This window comes from Megalops cyprinoides, chromosome 4 (assembly GCF_013368585.1).
Source record: "Megalops cyprinoides isolate fMegCyp1 chromosome 4, fMegCyp1.pri, whole genome shotgun sequence".
Classification (NCBI taxonomy): Eukaryota; Metazoa; Chordata; class Actinopteri; order Elopiformes; family Megalopidae; genus Megalops; species Megalops cyprinoides.
In genome coordinates, this window is record NC_050586.1 from 34,821,793 (window position 1) to 34,845,828 (window position 24,036).

Here is a 24,036-nt window from a genome sequence, read left to right on the forward strand (position 1 = left end):
AATACCTAATGCCTATAGAATCAGGTGGTCTGAGGTGGCTGTGTCCAAGCATTCAGTAGCATATCGTACTGTGGTTGGTACATCATGTTGACAGTCACTGGAATAGATGTGGAATACACACCATTTGACAGGATTTGACAGTCCTTTACAGTGCAATATATGTTCCTTGATACCATGTGCTACATATTCCAGTGTGTATATTGCAGTGCGTGGATGGCAGTCAGGGGTGTGAAACAGTTGTACAATCATCTCCTGACTGGCTGTATGGGGTTGAAGGTCCTGAGCTTCCTATTCCTGATGTATTTACAAATTAGAGTACATATTTGTTTTATGGGGTTCTATATTTGAATAGATCGCTACTTCATCGCTATCTGCCGAAGTTTACAAGGTAGGCATACACTCTTCATCCTGCTAATACATTCAGTGACATTAAATGACATTTTTCTTTTCTCATGGCAGTCTTTTAAACACATTCACTGTTTGTTTTCTCACACAAAAGGAAGATGCAAGTGCAAACTTGTTTTATTTTGTTTTTTATGGTATTTTCTATTTCAATTATCTTTACATTTACTTAAATATGACATTCAACAGCAAAAGTGTACAAAAACGATCAAAGCAGTCTTCTTTTACAAAATGTTTCATCTGCAGTTGAATACACATCAATGATAAGGCAGAAAGGCCAGGTTAGGCCAGTTCATTCCCTTCAGGAAAAGAATGCGTTCAAACCACTTTATGGTAAACTCATAAGATATATTCTTGTAGCAGCAAGTCTGTAACAATGGCAGCAATTTGAAAACACTATACGTATACTGGCAGTCCTTATGACGTGGCACATGTTGGGTACTACTTTCTCCCAAGTTTTGTTCAACAGAACACATTGTGATGACAATAAACCTGGTATCTGATTTCAGATGCAAAAAAAGTCACACCATAGACACAAGATTTAGTCTCTTAAAAAATGACGACGTGAAGTCTCCCTGTATTTCATTAAAAGAAGCCCCATCATTGTGGTGCCAATGGTCTGCTTTAAACCCATTCACACATTGCTTGTTTCATTTCTCTGAACTACAAAAAAATAAAAATAAAATCTTCGTACCATTCAGAGTGAAATACATTTGGGCTCATTTTCTGGAGGTGGACGCCTGAGACCTCATGAATCATTTACACAGCCACAGGTGGTTTATACGCCTTTGAAAGTGTTAAAATATCATACATCATCGACACCTCGGGCTGTGCAGGGGACCTGCCTTTCCCCACGACCGCAAAATTTACTCTCAGGCCGAAAGATAAATATTACCTCTGGTTTCGCGCAATTCTCTGTGACGCTCACAGTTCATAACTCACGCGGAGGGAGAGGGTCTTTGGAGTTAATATTCGCGGCGCTGAATGGCGCTGCTCTGGCAGAGGGCGTGATTCATGTGCTGTCGGGCGGGTTAATGGCAGCCGGTGGGGAGAGGAGAGGAGCTCGGCGAGATCCGTCATCCGGGCGTCGGAAACGGTGCTGCTCCCGGAGGCTGCGCGCGCTGCCAGCTGCAGCCGCGGGTCCCGCTCGGCGGCCCGGGGCCAGGCCTCGCTCAGACGGGCCCTTTGTCCACCTGACAGGAGCGCAGAAAATGGCAATCCCACTCGCGACACACTGCCGTCCGTGGGAACGGCTGGCATTTGGCGGCCGGGCGGATTGATAGCGCAGCTGCCATGTGGGGTGAGAATTCCGGCTTTGTTCGCCGAGGCACGGGGGAGAGTAGGGGGGGAGTTCAGAAGTCTGCGTCCCAGCCTGACAGCTCATCTAGAGGAGTCTCCTCATCAGGGGGGTAGGAGTCAAAATAACTGTGGTCAGTGGGACCTTTCAGCTGTAACACAGACAGACAGGATGAAAAGGTAACACAGAGGAGCAATAACAAACGTACTACTAAAATATGACATTTTACCATTTTTAAAATTCACTCCTTTTATGTTCTCTTTTGTATATTTTTGTGTATGTTAATTTATTGGAATAAACAACTTGACATCATCGAGGTTAACCTGCTAATACGCCAAAGCTGCAGGACAGTTTTCAGGCAGTATAAGCAGAAAAAACTGAGGTCACAAATCCAAATAAACAAGAACCCAGATGAACTTCAGACAGTGAGACTTTATAGTTTCTCATAACTCAGAGCTGCAAAATAAATAAAACAGAAAATCCTCTTGCTGCGTCAACCTACACATATGAATGTGGGCTGCTTTCATTACACAAAGCATGTAGTGATTGGAGACTGGGGCTTCATTAACACTGAAATGGGTGGAGCTATGGCATTTTATCAGTGAATCACTGCTTGAACCAATCATAGTGTTTTTACCATAAAGACACAGTTTTCTAATTAATGTTTTGATTCAGTGATTGAAATCACATGATCGTTTTCCCTATTTAGATGGTGCCTCACCCTACCATTGTGTAGCACTTTTAGGAGACATTACAACACAGAAAGTGCGCTCATTTGAACAACACATAGAGTAATAACGGCTGGAGCTCTGGAAAGACAAATAATTGTGTAGAGCAAAGCAAACAGCCCACAGTATGGGTTAAATAAATCTTTATGTTTATGAAACATGTTTATATCAGATACATTTTGCATGCTACGTTTTTGCATTTTGCTTGATACTCCATTGCTGGGACTTTCCATTAAACATATGTGCAATGAAAATGGCTAATTTAAAACAATTAAGCTTGGAATAGGGAAATAAACATTTGAAAGGAGACAGTTCATGAATACCAACGGGTTGCTGAAGCAAAGTGTTTCATGTTGTCTACACACTTGTGAGCTCTTGTGAGCTCCATTTAGCTTTGACATGCTTGAGCTGCTCCTACACACAGTTACACAACAACAGCAACAGCAAATTTGGCAACAGCAAATTTCTGTTTTTCAGGCCTATTTTACATTACATTATTGTCATTTAGTAGATGCTCTTATCCTGAGCAGCTTACATAGGCTACAATTTTTCCAGTGTTACCCATTTATACAGCTGGATATTTACTGAGGCAATTTTAGGTTAACTACCTTGCCCAGGGGTACAGCAGCAGTGCCCCAGCGAGGAATAAAATCAATAATTAGCCCTTCCTCCTTACCACTATGCTATACTGCCACTCAGTCATTATCAGATACAGAGAGCTCTCATGAAGCCACCCTTCTCATCTGAAAATCCATCAGTTTCCAATTAATAAAAGTAATCCAATAATCCTGACCACTGATTTCACTCATTCAGAGCCCAAACAATTTAGCTTCCAAGGCTTAAGCATCACTCAGAATAAATAAACACAATGACTAAAAGATTAAGAAGTAAAACTAATAAACTAGCAAATTACTAGAGTTCATCATTTTCAACAGTATTATAGACATGTCAGTAAACAAACTTTCTACCAGACAGATGTAACAAATAAATCTCTACCTCTCTTTTCAGAGGGGATGGTAGCTTCCTGACCTTCAGTCCCTCCCAGTTGAAGCCGTTAAACCACCTGCAGGTTGAAAAAAAATCAGCTCAAAACTTTGATGGTCCACATCACAGCCTCTCTCACATATTATGTAAGCGCATCACATTTCAAAGGACTCATATTCCACTGCAGTCAGCATTGCAACAGTAACACAGTAATCATGACTGAAGACTGTACCGCAAGGGAAATAAATAAAGAACCTGCTAAATGTGTGCTTTTACTGCAGTGGCCCGAAATTGAATTGGCTTCTTGTGAGAGAGCGCATGGAACATAAGGGAGAGGAACACGGTCTGCTCTGGGGCAGGTGACTTGGAAGGTCTGACCTCGGGGGCACAGCACACAAATGAAATTCAGCCAAGAACGGTGGAGGCAGGAGAGATCCAGGTCAAGATCATTATCGGCCCATCTGCTGAGGTTTAAACAATTATTAAATTAAGGTCCTCGGAGCGGGTCCCACTAATGCGCTGATGCCAGAGCAGAGGGAGGGCGTGTCGGGGCAGCGAGGGCACATTAGTGCCCCGTTGGGACCGAATGAGGCACCGGCCTCTGAAGCCATGAACTAGGGGCCGGGCAAATTACCATACGGATCAGGGAACCGCCTCGCCGCACAGAGTCAAAAAGCTCATTTAACGGCGCGACCGCACACAATTAAACCAATTAACCATGCAGATGTTCTCCGTCCATCTCACCGGTGCTTCTTAATGTCCGTTATTCCGTTTTTCAGATTTCCCAGGCGTTCCGTTGGGTTTTGTCTGAGAATAAGACAAGGGCAGAAAATGCATTATGGCCATTGTTTGTTAGGTTGCTAACAGCAACAGTGGGAAATGGTTTTCTGGGAAGTGGTTCGCATGTTGATACAACACATGTGTTTATCAAAGTATGTAAGTATGTATCATGTATGTAACCCTGTATCTTGATTGCATTAAAAATAATCCACCATTTTATGATGTGAATGATTAATTAAGTGCTTGCTAACTGCACAATGTGGGATTCATTCAGATCATTTCACTGACTTTATAACAACAAAGCAGTATCAACATAAACACCTGTCCTATGTGTTTCAGACAACTAGAACAGATTGGATTTTTGCTGCAACATAAATTTGCTTTTATGCTGTAACGGTAATTCCCTGCCCGTACTTGCACAGCCTCCGAATCAGGTCCTCCGGTCTCCTCGATATCTTCTTGGGAAACTCCATCTTGTCTATCCCTTTCAAGATGAATGTGTATGTCATCATCTGGTCTGTCCCAGAAAACGGGGGACTGGAAGACAAGCGAGAGTCATCGGATAAGTTTTGACTGAACCGCTGGAGAGAAGACAATAAAAAAATCAAGTGTCATGTGGACGCGAGGGGACGAGTGCATTGTACTAACTTGCCCGTGAGAAGCTCATAGACCAGGATGCCCAGGGACCAGAAATCCACGCTGAAGTCGTGGCCTTTGTTCAGAATGATCTCAGGGGCCACGTACTCGGGGGTCCCACAGAACGTCCACGTCTTCTGCCCGGAGCCAATCTTCTTCGCAAAGCCGAAGTCCACCTGGCAGGAAACCCATCCAGCTGCTTTCAACCATTTTCTCTTCATCAGCACCTCATCGATTCTCTGGTCATCCATGCATTTAATCTGGGTCATGGGGCATGTCTACGCTTTGCCAACAGGGAAGCCGCTTATGCCATATTTACTGTTTCTTATTATTTCAATAAATTAATAATGATATTTCAATAAAATATGTTTACCAGTTTAGTAACAGATGTCTGTTACATCTAGTACTTTCCTAAATTACACAGATGAACAGGCCAAAATGGAGACTAAACAATAAAACCATATTTTGCACACATTGCACCACAAAAATCCCACCAGTTTAATGTATCCCTCTGCATCCAGCATGAGATTTTCAGGCTTCAGGTCTCTGTAGATGATTCCGTTGCGATGTAGGTAGTCGAAAGCCTCAGTCACACAGCCAACACAGAACTTAGCAGTGTGCTCATCAAAGCTCCCCCTGTAAACATGGGGAAATCCAGAAAGATGTCAGCTTTCCAAAGCCCAAAGGAAAGAGTCTGTCATGTACATGTGGTGGTCTTTACCTCAGGTCTTTCAAAATCTCAAAAGGCTAAATTTAAACGCTTGGATAGACACTGAGTGACAGAGAAACCACAGGCAGTTCGGACATTTGGCCCCCTTACTAACCCACTCAGTGGGCTCCCCACCTAACAGTTAAAAGGTTACCCGTCTATCTAAGAGCATGCTAACACACTTCTCTCAGAGGAAACTAATCCATCAATCTGAGAGTAATCTAAGCCCTGTTTCAGAGAAAAAAAAATGCACCTGTCTAGAAACAGGCTGGCTCACCTGTCTCAAAACAAGTTGACCCATGTGTACCTGAGTAAACTAACCCACCTGTCACGTAGCAGGCTCCAGATCTCCCCACCCAGACAGGCCTCCAGTAGCATATAAACATACTTCTTGTCCTTAAAGGTACGGTACAACCTGGAAAAAAAATCAGAGGTCAGGCTCAGTACAGAGAGTGAAAAATTGTCATAATACTGGGATTCTCAATAGAAGGGACTTTTATAAATAAAACAAATCGTTCCCTACAATACAATCCCTCAAGAAGTTAAGGTCTTGTGAGTATTATTCCTAAAGTGGGCTTATGATCATGGATATTGGATTTCCGTGACAGGGGGCAATTCTGTCAAACGGGTCTAACCTGCAGCTCTAGACACCCCAGTGATTCATAAGCCATTTGATGCCTCAGATAGCAGAGCTGTACCACAAAACGAGCCCCTGATCGCCTCAATAAAATCTTACTTCAATGAGCGAGGGAAAATATTGGCTTATTCTATTCAAGCTCACTTGATTTAAATTGAATATTCAATATATGCTTTTTTATGATGTATTCCACTAAACATTATATGCAAAGGTTATTTATGTCTCCAACTGTCATCAAATTGGTTTATATTATTCCACTGTTACACGTAAGAATAACTTTTTCATTTTGTGCTTGCTGTCATGACCTCAACTTGAGCTTCCTCTGAGCGAGTAAGTGCACCAGGGGATGAATTATTAGTCATGGGTGTTTGTCTGTGCTAGGGTAATATGTCACTGGTGTTGAAAACGCCGGAGAAGAGAACCTACTTCACAATGAAAGGAGAGCAGGCCTCGGCCAGGATCTTTCTCTCGGAGTGGATGTGCTCTTCCTGCCTGGTGTCCACAATGTGCTTCTTTTTGATGCACTTCATGGCAAAGGTCACGTCCTCGTTCTTCACTTTCACCTGCAGGGGGCGGCCACTGTCATTGCTGGGCTCAGTTAACATTGGGGTCTCATCTCATCGGGCCCTCTTCCATAGGGCCTCATAGGGCTTAACAACCTCTTTGTCAAAAGCATGTCCAGACTACATTTAGTACATATGAATATACCAAATATATTTTTCATCTGTCAAAAATAAAAACAACAATCAAATATATGTGTTTTCCATTCTGAAAAAGCACACACTGTCCATGTTTACCACAATGCAGCATTCAGAAGAGAGCAATGTACTAGAAATATATGTACAATGTGTTGGTGTATCTATGGGGAAAATGCAGCGTTGTGAATGGTGGCCATTGTTGTGCTTCTCACCAGTTCAACCCTGCCGAAGCCTCCCACCCCCAGTGTGGCAATGACCTCCAGGCTTTCGAAGGGCGTGCTAGAGAAGGCCGACACTCTCTCCTTCAGTTGGATGAGCTCCACTGACACGGGTGGGGTCAGCCTCCTGCAGAGAATGGCAGCACCCCAGTCAAATTTTCAAAATTTCTTCAAAGGGGGGCAGCCCCTTCAGCCCTGAGACCAGACTCAGGGCTTCAGATACAGATGCTCCATTAACTGAGTCTACACTGGAAAATGGCTCCTTGCTTAAGCATATTCATCGTGGGGCAGTTTCAGGGTGTTACTCAGAAGATGGCGGAAAAGTAACAGCCAACAGAGATGGGAAGCATCACAGGCATCCAGTATCCAGTGATCAAACAGTGCAATACGCACAATTTTCCAGGTCTGTTGACTGTAAAGATTAACTACCCCAGCCCCTCTGTTTCTCTGGGTAAAGTCATCAGGGAGACCCGGGCCAAGAAACAGAATCGACTTTTATTGATCCCCTCAGAAGGACCTCAAAGATAAGATATGGCCTCCTTTTAATCTGAGCTGCACAACCCGACCAAACGCTCGTCCAATCCCTCTGAAGAATTCCTGGAAGTGCTCAAGGGAAAAGGTTTTGAGGGCACACCCGCGACAGGAGTATTTGATGTTCAGGCGGAGGGGAGACCTGCGTCAGCCATAGAAAATGTCACGCTGCTCAGAAGTGCCTTAGTGTCACCTTTATTCAGCTTCAGGCACACATCTCCTTCTGCTGTGGTCTATGGCATTTGTGATGAGTTGATGACAGCCAGCATATACGACATCTGAAATGACCAATATTATGCTGCTTTTCAAAGCTGTGGATGAGCACTGCAACAATCTCATTTTTTAATCTAACAGAAACCACTGAATTTATCATTATTTCCTGTATGAGAGCTGAATTTATGATGCTGCTGAACTTTCACCTTAAAAATTGCAGTACAGAGTATTTCCACTACTTATGGGAGGTTTCAGTGTAAGGTTCCAAGTCAGAATGCAAATATAATATTCCTTAAATATGCATTCCTTAAGCCAACATCGCAGCCCTGCATTGTTTCTCTGATTGAGTCTTCCCTGTAGACCTTAAACTAATCACACACAAATATTTGAATGCACTTCACATTAAATCTTGATTTGCATGTAATAAGGCTGAGTCTGCCTGACTGTGAGAATTAGTGGTTTCGTCTCGGTTTACCAGAAACTGAGTCTCACAGGAACATGCCATAGTCATTTTCACATTTAGGAGGAGACAGAAAACCCCCCATATTACCATAAATAAAACATGCCGTGTGATTAAAAAAGTAAGTTCAGGGGGTGGACACCAAGTTAACTAAATCACAATTAAAAAGGTCTACACATGTGTTTCATATTAATGTCAATATTAATTACCAGTATGTTTCTGCTATGAAAGACGCTGGAAAATCAGCACTTTAAAATGCGAGTTTCTAAAACAACATGACCATTTTCAAAATAGACTTTGAAAGAGGTCAAAGAGTTGGGGCCCAAATTGCAGGTGTATTGGTCACAGAAATGGCAAAATACAAATGAGGAAAAACTGCACAGGGAGAGAGGATATTTATGGCATGGCTGCCATTCTAAAACCATCTGTAATTAAGGTCACTGCAAAACAACACATAAACTGATGTATTTTGCACAAACCCTGGACTTCTGAGCAGAGGAAGAAAGTAATATGGTCTGATTAGTCGTAACAGTCTGATTTACTCTTTTTCCAACATATGGATAGGTTTGCCCAACTCATTACTAGTTAATAAATATTCATATATTGTTTGGTGTTTCCATTATTTTATCTACCCCCTGTATATTTCAGTGGCGTTTAGACTCACTTAGCATGTCTCTTTTTGTCATCACGAGTTAGACTATCCACATAGCCTTGAAGGTACTTCTGAAGTTCATTAAAGGTCCCAACAGTTTGGCTGAAGGTCCTACAAGAAAGCACATCTGAACATCAACACAACAAACAGCAGAAATGCCACATCCTATCCAGAGACAGGAAGAGAGAGAGAGATGAGTTCTGTTCTTAACATAAATTATTAATAATTTGAAAGTATGATTAACGCATTAAAGAGGCATGCTTAAATTACTTTCAGCACAGTGTGGCATAGCACTATCAGGGGAAATGATTTCATCATTTTGTTTCAAAGCAGCTACAGTGTGGTGTGGGTTGATCCCTCCATTGCTGGGGTGCACAGAGATGGATACTTACTCCCGATCGATAACAAGGCACTCCACGCCGTTCTCATCCGCGATTATATTGGCTGACCTGACATCATCGCTGTTCAGGGGAGCAAAGGAGGACACACATCACAATCACACACACTGGAGCAGACACAAGTCTGAACACCTTCAAATGGCAGATTATTCACACAGCCTATCTGGACAGGCGGGTTCTCGGTGAGAAGGCTATCTGAGTGAAGATGCGGCCCTACGCAGGCGAGTCACCTGATGAGGGCCTTCTCCCCAAAGTAGTCCCCCCGCTGCAGGATCTTGATGGTCTGAGGCTCCTCATGGCCTTCCATGCTCTGAGTGACTTTAATCTGGTCGGGAGAGGCAAAGGGTCAGAGCTCATGCTTTGGGCACACTCATGGTGCCCATTTTAGAACATTCTACCTGCTGTCCCTCATGCTTCCTCCTCCTGACCCCTTAGTGTTAGACATCTGAGGAGGAGGAAGTAAGACATTCTAAAATAGACATCAAACACACCACACACTACCACACCGCAGAAGTTCCTGTGATAGTCATGCAATGTCCCTCAAGGAAAGACGAGTTGCATGAGTGTCTTTCCTTGGCTGTAATGGGGAGAAAGAGAAGACACTGCAGGTGGCCTGGCCTCATATCAACAGGACCTCCTGAGAGAAAAGGATGATTCACAAACAAGCGACCCTACAATGGGTTCAGAATCCCCATCACACCAATTGAATGATGGTCATGTTGGAGTATGCATAAGTGCCTTTCTGTGGCTGTAATGGGGATTTTTAACCTTTTGTAGGGTCATGTTTTCTATGAGTCATACTGAGAGACACATTTTTCTCTCAGGGGAAACTTGTCGATGTGATGTCAGCCTATATATACTAAGCTGTTGATTTTTTTATGGTTTATCTCACTAATATGGATAGTTCAGTCGAAGCACTCAGAAATGAACCCCTTGACCTCACAGCAAGTCATTGGTGGTGAACACCCCTAATGGGACGATGCCTGACGACTCTTTCCCCTCTGAGGAGGTGACAGACGGGGGATGCCGGGTACAAGGCGCCACTTCCTCCATTAATATAATATTTGAAAAACATCTGTCTTTTCCCGTTCAGCGGCACCGTCCCAAATCCCCAGTGAGGTCCGGCGTGGGCTCGCTTTCTCCTAATGGCACTCAGCCCACTCTTTGGTGTCCCATTACAAACCCCCCCCCAGTGTCCCACTCCCCTTTTAACAAAGACAGCTTCCCCATCCCCACAGACGAGGCTGGTGCAAACAGAGTTAATGTCATCCGCACCCCCGAGTGTCAGGTGACCCACGCACCAGGCATCCCATTGACGTCCCCTGCGGGGAGACAGGAGGGAGCTGGAGAGAGGGAGAGAGAGGCGGGTGGGGACAGATGTTACCTTTCCTTTGGCGATGATGTAGAAAGTGCTTCCTTCCTCTCCCTCCCTGATGACATAATCGCCTTTGTCGTAATATTCCTGGCAGGAGGAGGAAATGCGGGCATTAAATGAGACATCGATCTTCCTCAAATGCCCCCCAGGGCGGCCACGCTCCCCTGGCCCGAGGCCCCGCGGGAACAGGAGGCGCCGGGCTGTGGCCCGCAGTCCCAGCCCCCCCTCTCCCCAATCTCCATTCACCAGCCTCTGCTGATTCAACACCAACTCCATTACACTGGGACCGGCTGCACTTTAGGAGCGGAAGAGCGGCAGTACATTGAATATGAGTTAGAGCCTGTCAGAAAACAAAGGCCGCTCATCCCAATTTTCACGATGTTCTTCTTTATGAAAAGGAGGATGCACTGTAGACATCTACTGAGATGCATTCGTAAGTCAGCTTTAATTAACTGTTTTCTTTCCTGTGTTCAGGTTTAACCAGAGATAAGGCCACTGTCATGTGTCTTTTATGGTACTGTCATATGTAATCTTCCCCTAGATTTTATAGCTGCTTTCAATATTGAGATGTTCATTCGAGCATTACTCCCGCACTCATCCTAAAAAGTGTTGTGGCTGCAGATTATTGCAGGACACCAGAGGCAAAACAAACTGTTGCCCTTCCTCAAGGAGCAATCACAAAAATGAACAGCCCTGCAATAAAACATAAAATTAGAGAACTCACAAACAACCTGAAGCGCACCCAACCAACCGATGTCTATCAGTGAACATGTGTATATGACTGGCCGTAAAAACTACAGCTACTACTGGAAAGAAAAACACATCTGGCACCAACTCTAAAGCCTGATGTCAAAAAGAAAACAACTGTCAGCCATTTCATAGATGGGCACGTTTGATTGCTAATAACACAATGTAAAGAACTGAACTGCCACCGTCTATTCAGGAAATGACACATGGAAAAGCAAATATATGTGACTCACAATGTGCCATGAATGGGTTACTGCCATTCTGTCACTTTTCTTCAGACAGCCATCAGTACACACCCCCCCAACACACAGCTTTTTATCATTCTATACGAAACTGAAGTCCACCACAAAGCCTGTCTGCTCTGCAGCAGTCAAAGCAGAGAACGCCTACTGGACTCCCAAAGCATTTGTAGCAGAGGGAAACTTCTCTGTAGAGTCGCAAGCATTGGAAGAACTCTTTGGGAACACATCTACATCTAGAAGCTTCTCAGCCACACCAGCTGTGGGACTGTCTGTGACTCTCCACTGGCGTAATGAAGTGGGGACCCAAAAGTTCCCTACAAGCACACCTCCCCGGTAGTCCCAAAGCCCCTGTAAATGCTTCAAAGGTTCAGCGCTCAAACGCCTGACAGGTGGATGGCTGGCCGTAGGAAAGGGAGTGGACAGCAGCAGACAGCACGTTTAATCAATAAAAATACATTTTTACTTCTGCATTTCATTTAAATACTTTGTTTTGCGCTCTGAGCATATTTGAAATATACTGGGAAATCCTGTTGATTTTTCTGCAGGGTAAAGCCATCACAAATATAGCACATTAAATGTTGTTAAAGCCTTGGATGATGAAACCTTTCACTATGTATAATATTGTTACTGTAGCAATACCCTTTCCCTATGAGTGAAATGCACACAGCCAGATAACCTCTGCAAATGCTAATAATCATCATTCACTTTGTTCTGCCTTGGTTACATCATGCAGATTTATTTCCATTAAGATGATTCTTAGCCCGATCCAAACAAACTTCTCGACATCTTTCCACCCATAAATTTACCCCTCTGGGCATATTTTCAGGCCCACAGCACTGCAAAACTCCATAATGCTTGTGTGCACAGACTCCCACATAGAATTCCTTTCCGCGCACTGTTTAATGACAGAGCTCAACATTATCTGCATTATTCTGCCGAAACATCTGCGGCACTATTGGGTTACAGCCGCCCCCCAATTCCTCCCCTCGAGACGGGGAATATCATCCGCTCCATCAGAAATGATTGAGTAACAGAGCTCTCCCATTCTGCCCAGGGGATTGACAGTGGAGAGGAATGCCCTTGAAGTTTCCATTGTAAAAGCACTCGGAAAAAGGGGTCTGCCTGAAACTGGACTGACAAAACCCACACTTTTACGGGCCAGCCTCCCGGAGCGATGGAATAAATCATTCAGCGGCATTCATTCCCCCCCCCCACGCCCCCCGTTGAGCTCACATCTTTAACAAATCAACCACCCTTATTAGAATAAACACTTTTTCGGGGCCTAAGTAAAATAATTACGATAATAACATATCGGGCGGTGTAATGACAGATGTAATATCGAAGCCATTCATCAAAATGGTAATTTATGATGACTTACTGACTGAAAAGGGAGGGGGGAATGGTTGCATTATGCTGCCGCGCAATAATGAAATATCTCAGATATGAAAAATGAGATTTTGACAGCTGCTGTATGCATGGTTAAGATTCCCTCGGATCCTAAAAAAAAGTTCACTGATGACCTTGAATGCATCACTTTTTCATGAAATATTTATACATCTCTTCACTCCCAGGACGAATCCAATTAATGGTTTGTACAGAGCTGGGATGAAATATTAATATGTCAACTATGTTAATGTTCGATTTACTACATCTGCAATAAAAACACTTAAAAGTTTACTGCTTTATGGCCATTGAAACTTTTTACATTATTTTGTCATTGTGCCACCTGCTGTGGAAACTGATAACAGTTTAATTTCAAACTTACCATTTCCAAGCAGTCCACAATCTTATTTAGTTTGTCATCTGGTAGTTTAGCCAGTAATGAGACACTTCAAACAAAAGATGAGACAGTGACAATTAATTTCCAGAAAAAAAGATTAATTTCCATTAATGCTAACTGTGATAAATGATTACTTCAACATTCCAGGGACACTGTGTTCCCACTATGGTGTCATTTTGTAACTCTTTATATCATTTCTCCAAAAACTTAACAACAAAATAACAGATGACCCTAATATACCTGAAGCCTTCATGGCATGGTACTGTTAGCTGTATAACTTAATTATTTTGATACAACTGCTAGTCCAATAGGGAGAACATTCGTAGGTATTACATTAAGAATGAGGGCAATGTCATGAATTCATCTGAGTAGCAGTGTTGTAGCTCGACATATGAAGAGATATGAGAGGAGTCGCCACTTCATGTACAAAATACAAACCTGAGAAATAATTACAAAAACTAAATTGGTGTGCATTTATTTTTCTAGAAAAGTATTATGCAGTATCATTTCTGTTCTCGCTCACTATTTATTTATGGATTGCTCTCCATGTCAAATTGTATTTTAAGTGACAGGGGCCGTCATGTAATTGAACAGCCGGAGTAGACAAACTCCAGGACTTTGGTGAAGGTGGTGACAGATAATTACACAGCCTTATGTTTTTTTTTTTAATTTTGAATTGATACAAGAGGAGTAAATCTTTCCCTTTCAGAATCTTTCAGAAAGAAGCTAACAGCAAGCTGCATGAGATACTGTCAGTGACGGGGGCTGGTTCTTTGAGCCCCCCAGAGGTACCCTAACCACAGGGCCGCTGCGTCACCTCCTGAGAAAGCTGTGGTACTGCTCGCGCCGGGTCTCTGCCGTCATCCTCATGATGTTCTGGAACACCTCCCGGTCCAGGGCCCATGTCTTCACCTGGCTGACCGCTGGAGCCGTAAAATGCAAACAGGTACGTGAGGACACACACCTCAAATCCCCCTCACCCACCCAGGACCAAACCTCATGTATTTCACCCGTCCAAGACCAATTCTGCGATTTCATCTCTAGAGCATTGGAAACATGTGCTGCTAGTGCCCACACACTATGAGCATCAGTCCAAATTATAATGAGGGGTTGACCTCAACGAATCACGTCAGTGGTTATTGAGAAGATAAAGCATACAAAAACACATTGATCCTAATGAGGCCATGAACACATAAAATAGCTAACACAAGCATGCATTCAGTGTCTTCGTGCAGGCCCAAGAGGGAAGAACCAATCAGTTGGCGGGCCTGGAATGTGAATGGGATGTCCTGATGTTAAGCCTTTGTCAATACGCCCACATGAATGGTTATTTACCTCCTTCCCGTGAATCTCTTTCCCAATATTACACAAAGTCCCCGCTTTGAGCTGCACTGAAACACCAATCAGTAGGGTCAACAGTAGGTTGCTATGTCACGGGGGCTCAGAGAAACACGTTGTGTTGCAATAAATACAGTCAGTATTGCCAAAAGACATGTTTACACTACAAGATGATAAGGGATATAGCTCGTTAAGTGAGTAAAATAGCTTTCTCTGTAGGCTGTCCAAACTTTGAGCTAGAGAGCTTTAACAGTCAATCTATTAGATAAGGCTTCAATAAGTAGAGATCACAAAATATGCATTAAAACAATGATAAAAGAATTCAAAAGTAGCTTTCAATATTGCAGTAAGACTATTTAATACATTTAAGAAACTTTTTTATGATTTGTATCTTAGTAGGGGATATTATGTGTTATTGCGCTTCACCAGTTTCAATCAGCTTGCACTGCAAGCGGTACTTAAAACTGAGGAAGTTACTCCTGGAACGGAATATCTGTAAAGAAGAAATATTTCACCTCTTACTGAAGCAGTCCTGGTGCAGTTGTATAATATTGCCAATTCACCAAATGCTGTCCAGACAGCTATTGTTGTTAACAATTTGCTTTGTTGAAAGACGTCCAGTTGCCCATCTGCGAAAGCAATGTGAACATAATTAGTCTTCACTGAGCTGTTAACATGCCACCCTGAGATGCATATTAGTTCCAGTAAGAGACAGTTTCAGCTGTCACAGAGACCCGTGTGTGTAAATCCACGCGCTTGCTGCTACTAAGTCAGCAGAGCTGAATTTGCATTTACAGGATATTCATAAATGATTTGAGGTGGAGTGAAATGGATAGTAATCCTTAGTAGATCCACTTTAGCGTGACAGTTGCCACGCTAAAGTAATCATACTGTATCCATTTATCCCACTGATCCATTTCCATTAAAATCAAGAGCTGTAGCCAGAGGGCTTTTGATTTTGTACTGAAGGGCATAGACATAAAAAAAAATTCTGTGCGACTCATTCAACAAATTAACGTAGATATTCCTAATTCCCAAAAAAGTAAATCTGAAATACAGAAAGTCAGGCGGTTTTAGTCATCTCAGGAAATAAGAGTGTGTTATTTGTTATTTGTCTTGTATTTCTGGGGGTGGCATACAGAAGCAATAGTTCATACAGAGCAAAACATTGCACTCTAAAGGGAAGAAAATGAAGCACAACCACACAAAAGTCAGGGTTACATTTTGTACTTAGAGGTGCCTAATCCTTTTCACTAAACTTCTCCCAGTTACTCAATGGGGACCACCCATCGACAGATTAACCACAATTAGCCCTTCAAATGCATGAAACGTCACAGTGGTGGTCACTTTGTTGTCAGAGACAATGCTTGATTGCCCCCAACTACTTGGAAAGAGCTGAGAAACAAACAGTTTCCCTTTGTTTAGCAGTGTCACATTACTTACGTGCTACAGACGGGCCCTACCTGCCAGCACAAACAGGTGATTCCCCGGCTCCCCCTGCTTGATGACGTAATCCCCCTGCTGGAAGGTCCTCTCGTACATGCACTCCACCATGTCCTTTATCTGCTGCGATTCCAGCCTCTTCAGGAACTGGTTCTTATTCAGGGCGTCCGTGATGAGCTTCTTCACGCTGCGGAGGGAAACACACTCACTGTCACGCCGACGCCTGCGAGACAGGACCAGCCCATCTGACTGTAGCTTCCCTTCTTGGGCGGGTTTTATTGAACTTGTTAGCAGTCTTACAAGCGTACGAGGCATAGATCAAGACGTGGCCTGGTTATTATTGCTTTCTGAATAAGTGCTAGGTTACTGTTACCCACGTGCCTCAGTAACTTCTCTGTTGTCGCATTGCTTTGTAATTCTGCAACCTACTGTCTGCCCCAAGCAAGCAGTTTCCAGCCCAAAGAGTCACAAAAGGAATCCTCATTGAACACATTCAATGGCATGTATATTTCATTCTGCACTATTTTGTGTTAAAATGCAGAGTTTGCAGAGCCTATAAATATTGCTTGATGGGCCACTGTAACTGTACAGAAACACCACCTCACTGCAGAGGAAAATGGTGACGTTACACCACTGATATTAATCTCTTGAAATTCTAATATTGATTTCTGAACCACAAAACTACAGAGCAGGTTCATGTTATGCACTGCTTTTTCAGTCAGGCTCGGTTCTTCAGTTTATACTGTGATTCTGCAGACTTTTCCCTGTTCATAAAATGCATATTTCATGTAAGAACGCAGCACTTGTTAGATATTGGGAGATTTTGCATGAGAAAGGGGAGTACACAGCATCGATCCATCTAATTTATTTTTTCATCATGCTTTAATTCAGAGCTAGGCTGTATAATGTGCAACACCATATGATCCAGACTAACCACAATATTGATTTTCATATCATGGAGCACTTTTTTTCGAGGCCTTCTTTTTGTCTGCGTGATTCATAACAGTGCTCTTGAAGAGCACTTGAGCTAATTCCTTTTTGACCATCAAGCACATTAACTCACTTAGCATATGTTTCAAGCATGTATGCCAGACAAAACAATGTATCGCAGCATGGCCCGTTATGATTTGAATAACATTTGGCCTGTCTAAGATTCCCCACCGCGCTCATTCATTAGGTAGGGCAGGGTATCTGATGTGAAAGTAATACAGTCTGGATGGAAAATGTAAAATGCTCAAATTAATTGGTGTTACATAACCAAAGGGAGACATGGGGAACATTAAATTTTGCATGAGGTGTGAGATTCTGTGAAGGAGCTGATCTGTAACTGTTTTAGGAAAATTTCAAATGTAACAGAAAAAGAAATGCTTCTGAAATAGTCTAAATGCCCTTGTCTTACATGGGGGATATCCATATTATCCCTATAAGCAAGAAAATTGTACTCAAATAAGTCTCATATAGTTCTCAAATATTGTACAACAAGTTTTTTTTACAATGCCATTTTTCACCTGGCATTCGAATATGCCAGCTTTAGCCTGCAGAAACAGAGGGATATTGTAAAGTCTGCAATTAGGATTGTCAGGGAAGGCAACTCAAGTAAACAACATTTTGTCCCTTCCAGCTTTGCCATCAATTAAGAGCATTATGTCACTGACATTTTCCTCATGTGTCACTCACAATGTCAAGAAGCAAGCTGATCAGAATAACAAAAAACAATGCAGCTAATTTAGTATTTAAAACAATGTTACAGACCTAGAGAAAACATAACAATAAAGTAATGCTTTGTCTTTAGAAACTGATTTTCTTTAGTGACTGAATCAGCTGTGATTTCCCAAAGACTTAACATTCATACTTTACTTTACAAAAGTCAAGTTATCTGAGGTTTCTGCATCAACTCCTACCCACACCCGAAAAAGGCCTTGCTTGGCTACACGACGCATAGATCAACTCTTGAATGTTAGGAAATCCACTGTCATTTGGTATTTAAGAGCTGTTACAATTGTCTTAAATTCAGTTAGTGAAAAGCTTGGACTGTGCTGTGTTTCCTGTTCGCATTAAGTTTCCTGTTGGTCTTCACACCAACGGGCCACACACAAGGCAAAGAAATACAAAACCCTCATTAACGGCGATGAAAGAGATCTTTAACACATGGAAGCACTGGAACAGAAAAATAATGAGTGATCTTTAAGACTCGCTAACATGTAAATGGAGAACGCTTGAACAATCTAAGACTTGCCAGCAGCGGTGGCTGGTGCCAATCGGCACCTGCTTATTAAAGCTGTTAACATACAGATGCTGCTGCTGCTGCTGTCTGTAGCTAATGAGATGAGGAATAAGCTGAAGGAATGGGAAATTCTGAGCATTATGCTTTAAAATGGAAATCTCACTCTCATATCACTGTCTGTACTAATCTACAGATTCCTACGATCCGTACATGTATACATACGTGAAAAAGGAAGGCACAGGGCAATGAGAAGAACCTGAAAAGAACTGCTTGTTTAAACATGAGCAGGGAATGTCTGCACACATGTGAAAGAGCCCGATGGGAGGATGTGGAACAGCTGTGCAGCTTAGCCGTTATTCGAGTGGGGAGGCACGTATTCTCACCTCGAGTCCTTCCACACCCGGGCCCTCTCGAAGCAGAACTTGGGCAGGCTGCTGGAGTCATAGGTCCTGGACGTGGGCTCGGCGGACACCCCGGCTTTGGCCCCCTTCCTCTTGTTGAGGGTGTCTCTGAGCAGGCCGCTGACGTGCTGGTTGAACTTGGCCTTGAGCGGGGAGGGGTGGAGAGCGCCCCCGCCCTGGGTCTTGATCACGTCCTGGAGCTTGTTCAGCTGGACGCACTTGCACTGCAGGTCCTCCGTGAGCTCGGCGATTGCCTTGGTCTGCCGGGCCAGCTGCTCCTGGAGCCCCTTGATCTGGAGGTCTCTCTCGCGGAGGTCTTCGTCCTTCTTCTTGTTCTCCCTCTCCAGCTCGGCCACCTTCGCCCTCAGGAGGTCCGCCGCGTTTTTGGCCTTGCCACCTCCGGCGCCACCGATGGAGAGGCTCACCACAGTCCCGTCGGGCTGCTTCAGCCGTTTCGACTTTACCGACCCGTTCCCCATCCCGTCCAGTGGCCTACGACACAGGAAATGGAAACAGGAAATGCTGTGCCCATTATGCTCAGCAGAACAATGCTGTTACTGAGCCCACATGTGATTCTGGTGTGCCTTTATATATTGATTTTAACCCTGTGAGGAAGTGCTGACATTTATCCCCTTCGGCGATCACCGGCAGGAGTCTGTTTGCCTTTGAACTCTGATAGGGGTCTGTTTGCCTTTCAACAGTACAAAGAATGAGGCTAGTCTCTCATGTTTCCCCTCTTTATGGATCATATGAAAGTGAGAGCAGAGATTTGAAGCTGTAGTCCGGTTTGAAAGGTGATTCTGTGTATAAATACCCCCCCAACCCACCTCCTTTACATGAGACAGGAGTAATTGAGAAAAAAAAAAAGAAAAAAACAAACATAAGTAGAGTGTAATGGTCAATCTGCCATTTCAATGAATTATTCAGCAGCAAGTATTGACCTCCCTGAACATTCAGTAATTGTGCTGGGAATGAAGGCTCATCCATCCTATCAAGAGGAACTCATTGTTAAACTCTGGGGAAGAAACTAACAAATCAGCAAATCCTCTCAGTGTGTGAGTCTGCACTGAGAGTTACGAGCCTCCTAATCTGACACATCTGAGATACAGTGTGGTTACCCCCTCTCTCTCACTCTCTCCCTCTCTTTCTCTCTCTCTGTCTACCTCATTCACACACACACACACACACACCCTCTCTCGTGCCATCTCTCTCACTCCCCTCCATGCAGTCCACCTCAAGAGTAGAGTAGGAATTCACTTTTTACATGTTGATGAGCAATCTTAGTGCTCATGCTTAATAAAATGGTGGAAATGTGACAGGGTGCTTATGTTACAGTGTCTGTAGGTTCTATAAGGTGCATGCTCTGTAATTTGATTGACACATTTTTCCAATTTTGTTCATTTTTGTTGAAGGGTTTGTTTTTTGTTGCTGTTGTCTCTCTCCATTTTATTTGTCAACTGACTTTTAAAAGCCCTAGTGTGAATGCAGAGTATTGGGTGCAATCTGGTCCTGATCTGATCCTTTCTACTTTATACACCATGTACCCTCATGCCCATCTACCCCTTCCCCCTCTCTGGGAAAGAAATGCCAGAGAACAATTGACTACAAAATAGCACAGCTGCACTAACGCCAACACATGTACTGTACCAACAGAAGACATTATTTGAGTGATGAAACCTTCATTCATCCATAAATAGAGTGCGTAGTTGCATACAATAAGCACTTTTGTAATGCTGTACAGTATTAGTAAAAACAAAAAAAAACAACAATAATAAAGATCTAGACCAGACATTACACTAAATGTAGTGAACTGTATTTCCCCTCTAACCTGACTGGATAATGTTTCTCAGTTCACTCAGGGAAATTAGCCCAAAGCTCAATAAAGACAAATATCCACATCCTGAAACCTCTTCCTGGCTTTCATCACTTTGGAGTATGCAAAATCCACTGTAGCCTACTCTTTACATACTTCTTATTTATCAGGTCTGCCTGAAAAACCCACTTTGTTAGCAACAGTAGTTGTCATAAATTTAGCAGAGAATGTGTGTTGTAAATCTACACTCCTAGTCTTTCCATATAACACCTTTTGAGTCGCATCAACAATACCTGTTCTCCTAGCATGCTGACAGTCTAACTGCTCCATGGCGTCATGTTTTTAAATAGTGAGTGTGACAGAGTGCTGTCACTACGGTTGAGTATGCGCTCTGACTGCCATACCAACGAGCCTGGCTCTTTGGCGTTGCGGTCAAGCTGCAAGCACTCTGTCACAGTGAGGGTTCCTTTCTACATGATTTCCATGTAGTAAGGCACTTCACATAAAGTGACAGCAAAAACAGCCCCAAACATATTGTTAATGTAATTAAACTGAACTTAAATAGAGATGGATATTGATTTAAAATACAGCTGATATCCAAATTATAAATGATGTCCATCATACTTATATATATACTTATATACTTATATTATATATAATACTTATATACTTATATTATATATAATAACAAAACTTCAATTTTTGAACATCAGCATCACAATGAATCCTTTTTATATACATTACAATGCAAACTATGCACGCTGCCACGTCAGAGTAAACATAATGCTGTATGCGGCCTTCATAGTTTATGGATATGAATTCATGCTCTCTTGAAAATAAACCATCAGTACTTCAAGATGGATTCAGCAGTTTCCGCAAGACATAAATGGATATGCAGACTCACATAATTGGTTTCATGAGCAGGAATCGGAGGGTGCTTGAATTTCCATGTGAATGCACGTTGCCACCTGTGCTTGTGTATTCGTAAGGGCTGCTCTGTGGCAGCTGTAACCTCTCATGCATCCTCGTGCCATCGATTAGCATTTAAGATGGGTTCACCTTAGACCACATTAGCAGTGCTCTGAGCCGTAGTTCATAATTGAATGTAAAATATTACACTTAGCTAATTAGATTAGGACACAAAATTTGTTTAAGAAGTCACGTTTCACTACGTTTTTCATACAGCGGCAAATTATACGTTGCGTGTTTTGACACCCACAGAGAAGGATATTGCGTGTTTCATACAGCGCAATTAATGGTCATAATAATTGTATGCCATAATCATTTAGTCTAGCTAAATGACAATGCGTAAGTGTGTAGAATAGACTGTAAATGTTAACTGAGTGTATGCTTTGCGGTCAATGGTCGATGAACTTCCTAATTGCTCATTACACCTGTTCCTGTTACAGCGTCCTCCTATAGCATACTTCTAATAACAAAGGCTGCAGTTTTCCGGTGAAATTAAATAAATAAACAAACTTACGACAGCCGATGGTTTATGGACTTCTACTCCACTTCAAAAATCATATACACCCCCCAAGTCGCGAGTCGGTGGAAGTTGAATCGGTTCCACGTTAGGAATATCCGCCCTTCCGAAAAAGACACACTTCCAGCGGAGCGCAAGCGTGCTGTGATGTGACAAATTCTCTCTCTGCACTCACTGCGCTGTCCCCTAACGATCCCGACAGCACAGCTGCTCTCTCGCCGACTGTGCCACACAGCTCGCATATGTGGGTCCCTTCCCTTTTTCGCCCCTGTGAGAAAACGTGTGAGAGGTTGCAATCTAATGTGAACATACAAGTGGTTTAACTGAACTTGGAGCACGCGATAAGAAAAGGTAATGGATATTGAATTATGTAAACCTATTTTTGTATCACCTGATTGATATCAACATTAATCTTAACACATGACAGTTCTGAGTACAGTCTTATTACATGCTGATACTTACAGATCGCTGGCAATGTCTTTGGTCAATTTGCTATTAATCTCCCCGAAGCGCATCAATTACATTGTTATACGAATTACTGTATTATGTTAATGTGTGAAAATACAGAAAATATGGCCTCCAGACAGAAAGATATGACAATGTATATACAATATATTGACAATGAAGAACGTATTCACATTTTAAACGCTACTTTACTGTCTACGTAAGAATGCTAGAACAATTATATGGGCGTAGCCTATTCTATTAAGGGACAAAAAATTGCGTGCCGCTAAGGGAATTATACGCGCATTATATGTGGTCATTGTAGACTGTAGCTGTTACAGATTCGTATGAAACTAAAATAAACAAGAGGTGTTGTTTTCCATTTGGGAAGGTTATCGTCCATGACATCAATCTATTTTTTTTTGATGCCGTGGGCTTATTCCATTGACCCATATTCCAATATCAAATGGCAAGTGTCCAATGGGTCCATCAGGATAGCCGAAGATTACGGCACGGTACAATGCGTGGCTAAAAAGTAGCCAGCACATGACAGAGACCATTCCAGTCTAAGTAACTGACAGCATCACAGTCAGTTCTGACGTAACTTATTTGGGGACTTTAACTGTCTGCATTGGTAATTGAATCATCTCCTTTTCTTCCGATTGTTGATTCAGCTGTTACCGTCAAGTATCGTCATGCTGTGATCATTTTGTTGCATAACAGTGTCAGCTGTAGAAAGGCCAAGGCATCAGTGCACACCAAACATGGCACATTGGTGCTATTACAGTGAACTGCTTCCTCCAAATACATCACCTCAAGCAGTAATGCACCTGTCATATGACAATCAACCCAAATCTGCCAAGCAGACACATACAAAAAACCATCCCTTTTCCAACACTAAAATGCATCTTTTGTAAGAAGACCATCGAACAAGACCCTTGGAATAAGGAGAAACGGGCTAAAAAATTTCCTAGTAAAATATTAACGTCTTTTTAAGGATATGCCCATGTCAAAATGATTAGTGTTTAAAGATGTGTCTGACTAAATCTGGCCATCTGAGCTAAATAGTGAACTACTGGAATAGATGTTCAAGATTGCATTAAACAGCAATGCAAATGAATGAAAACCTTGTCAGAGCACTGGTGCCTTCTGGAATTGCACAGAATTCAGTGGCTTGGAAGGGCTGGATGTGGAAAGTACAGCCAATGGGCAACAACCCAGTCTGTACAGGGGATTATTATGCAGAGAATCAAGTGGTTCAGTCCACAGCTTTAGCCTGGTATGCCAGACATTACCAAATGGTCACTGCACTGGTTATGAAGTAGCATAAAAATGTATGATTAATGTATTATTGAGAATATCATAAGGAGAAATATGATCAAGGGCTTGTTTTGTCTACC

The 24,036-nt window shown here is 42.7% G+C and overlaps 1 protein-coding gene across 1 annotated transcript; it reads right to left on the reverse strand.

Moving 5' to 3' along the window:
- Positions 1–834: 834 nt before the first annotated feature.
- On the reverse strand, positions 835–22,232 carry prkg2 (protein kinase cGMP-dependent 2). Its single transcript, XM_036527208.1, has 19 exons — positions 22,190–22,232; positions 18,876–19,385; positions 16,289–16,455; positions 15,341–15,454; positions 14,305–14,410; positions 13,473–13,536; positions 10,728–10,805; positions 9,574–9,668; positions 9,338–9,406; positions 8,958–9,056; positions 7,084–7,216; positions 6,600–6,736; positions 5,862–5,951; positions 5,322–5,463; positions 4,840–5,003; positions 4,606–4,728; positions 4,156–4,218; positions 3,424–3,490; positions 835–1,850 (listed from the first exon to the last, which is right to left on the reverse strand). The coding sequence occupies exons 2-19, from the start codon at positions 19,370–19,372 to the stop codon at positions 1,755–1,757; spliced, it is 2,304 nt and encodes a 767-aa protein (XP_036383101.1). The 5' UTR covers positions 19,373–19,385; positions 22,190–22,232; the 3' UTR covers positions 835–1,754.
- Between the last annotated feature and the right edge of the window lie 1,804 nt (positions 22,233–24,036).

Excerpts from the sequence above, each read along its gene's own strand:
- prkg2 (XM_036527208.1), bottom strand. The coding sequence starts at position 19,372 with ATGGGGAACGGGTCGGTAAAGTCGAAACGGCTGAAGCAGCCCGACGGG. Across the intron at positions 15,455-16,288 it reads TCACCTGTTTGTGCTGGCAG|ATGGGCAACTGGACGTCTTT; the intron begins GTAGGGCCCGTC and ends TTGCTTTCGCAG. Across the intron at positions 13,537-14,304 it reads TACCACAGCTTTCTCAGGAG|TGTCTCATTACTGGCTAAAC; the intron begins GTGACGCAGCGG and ends TTTTGTTTGAAG.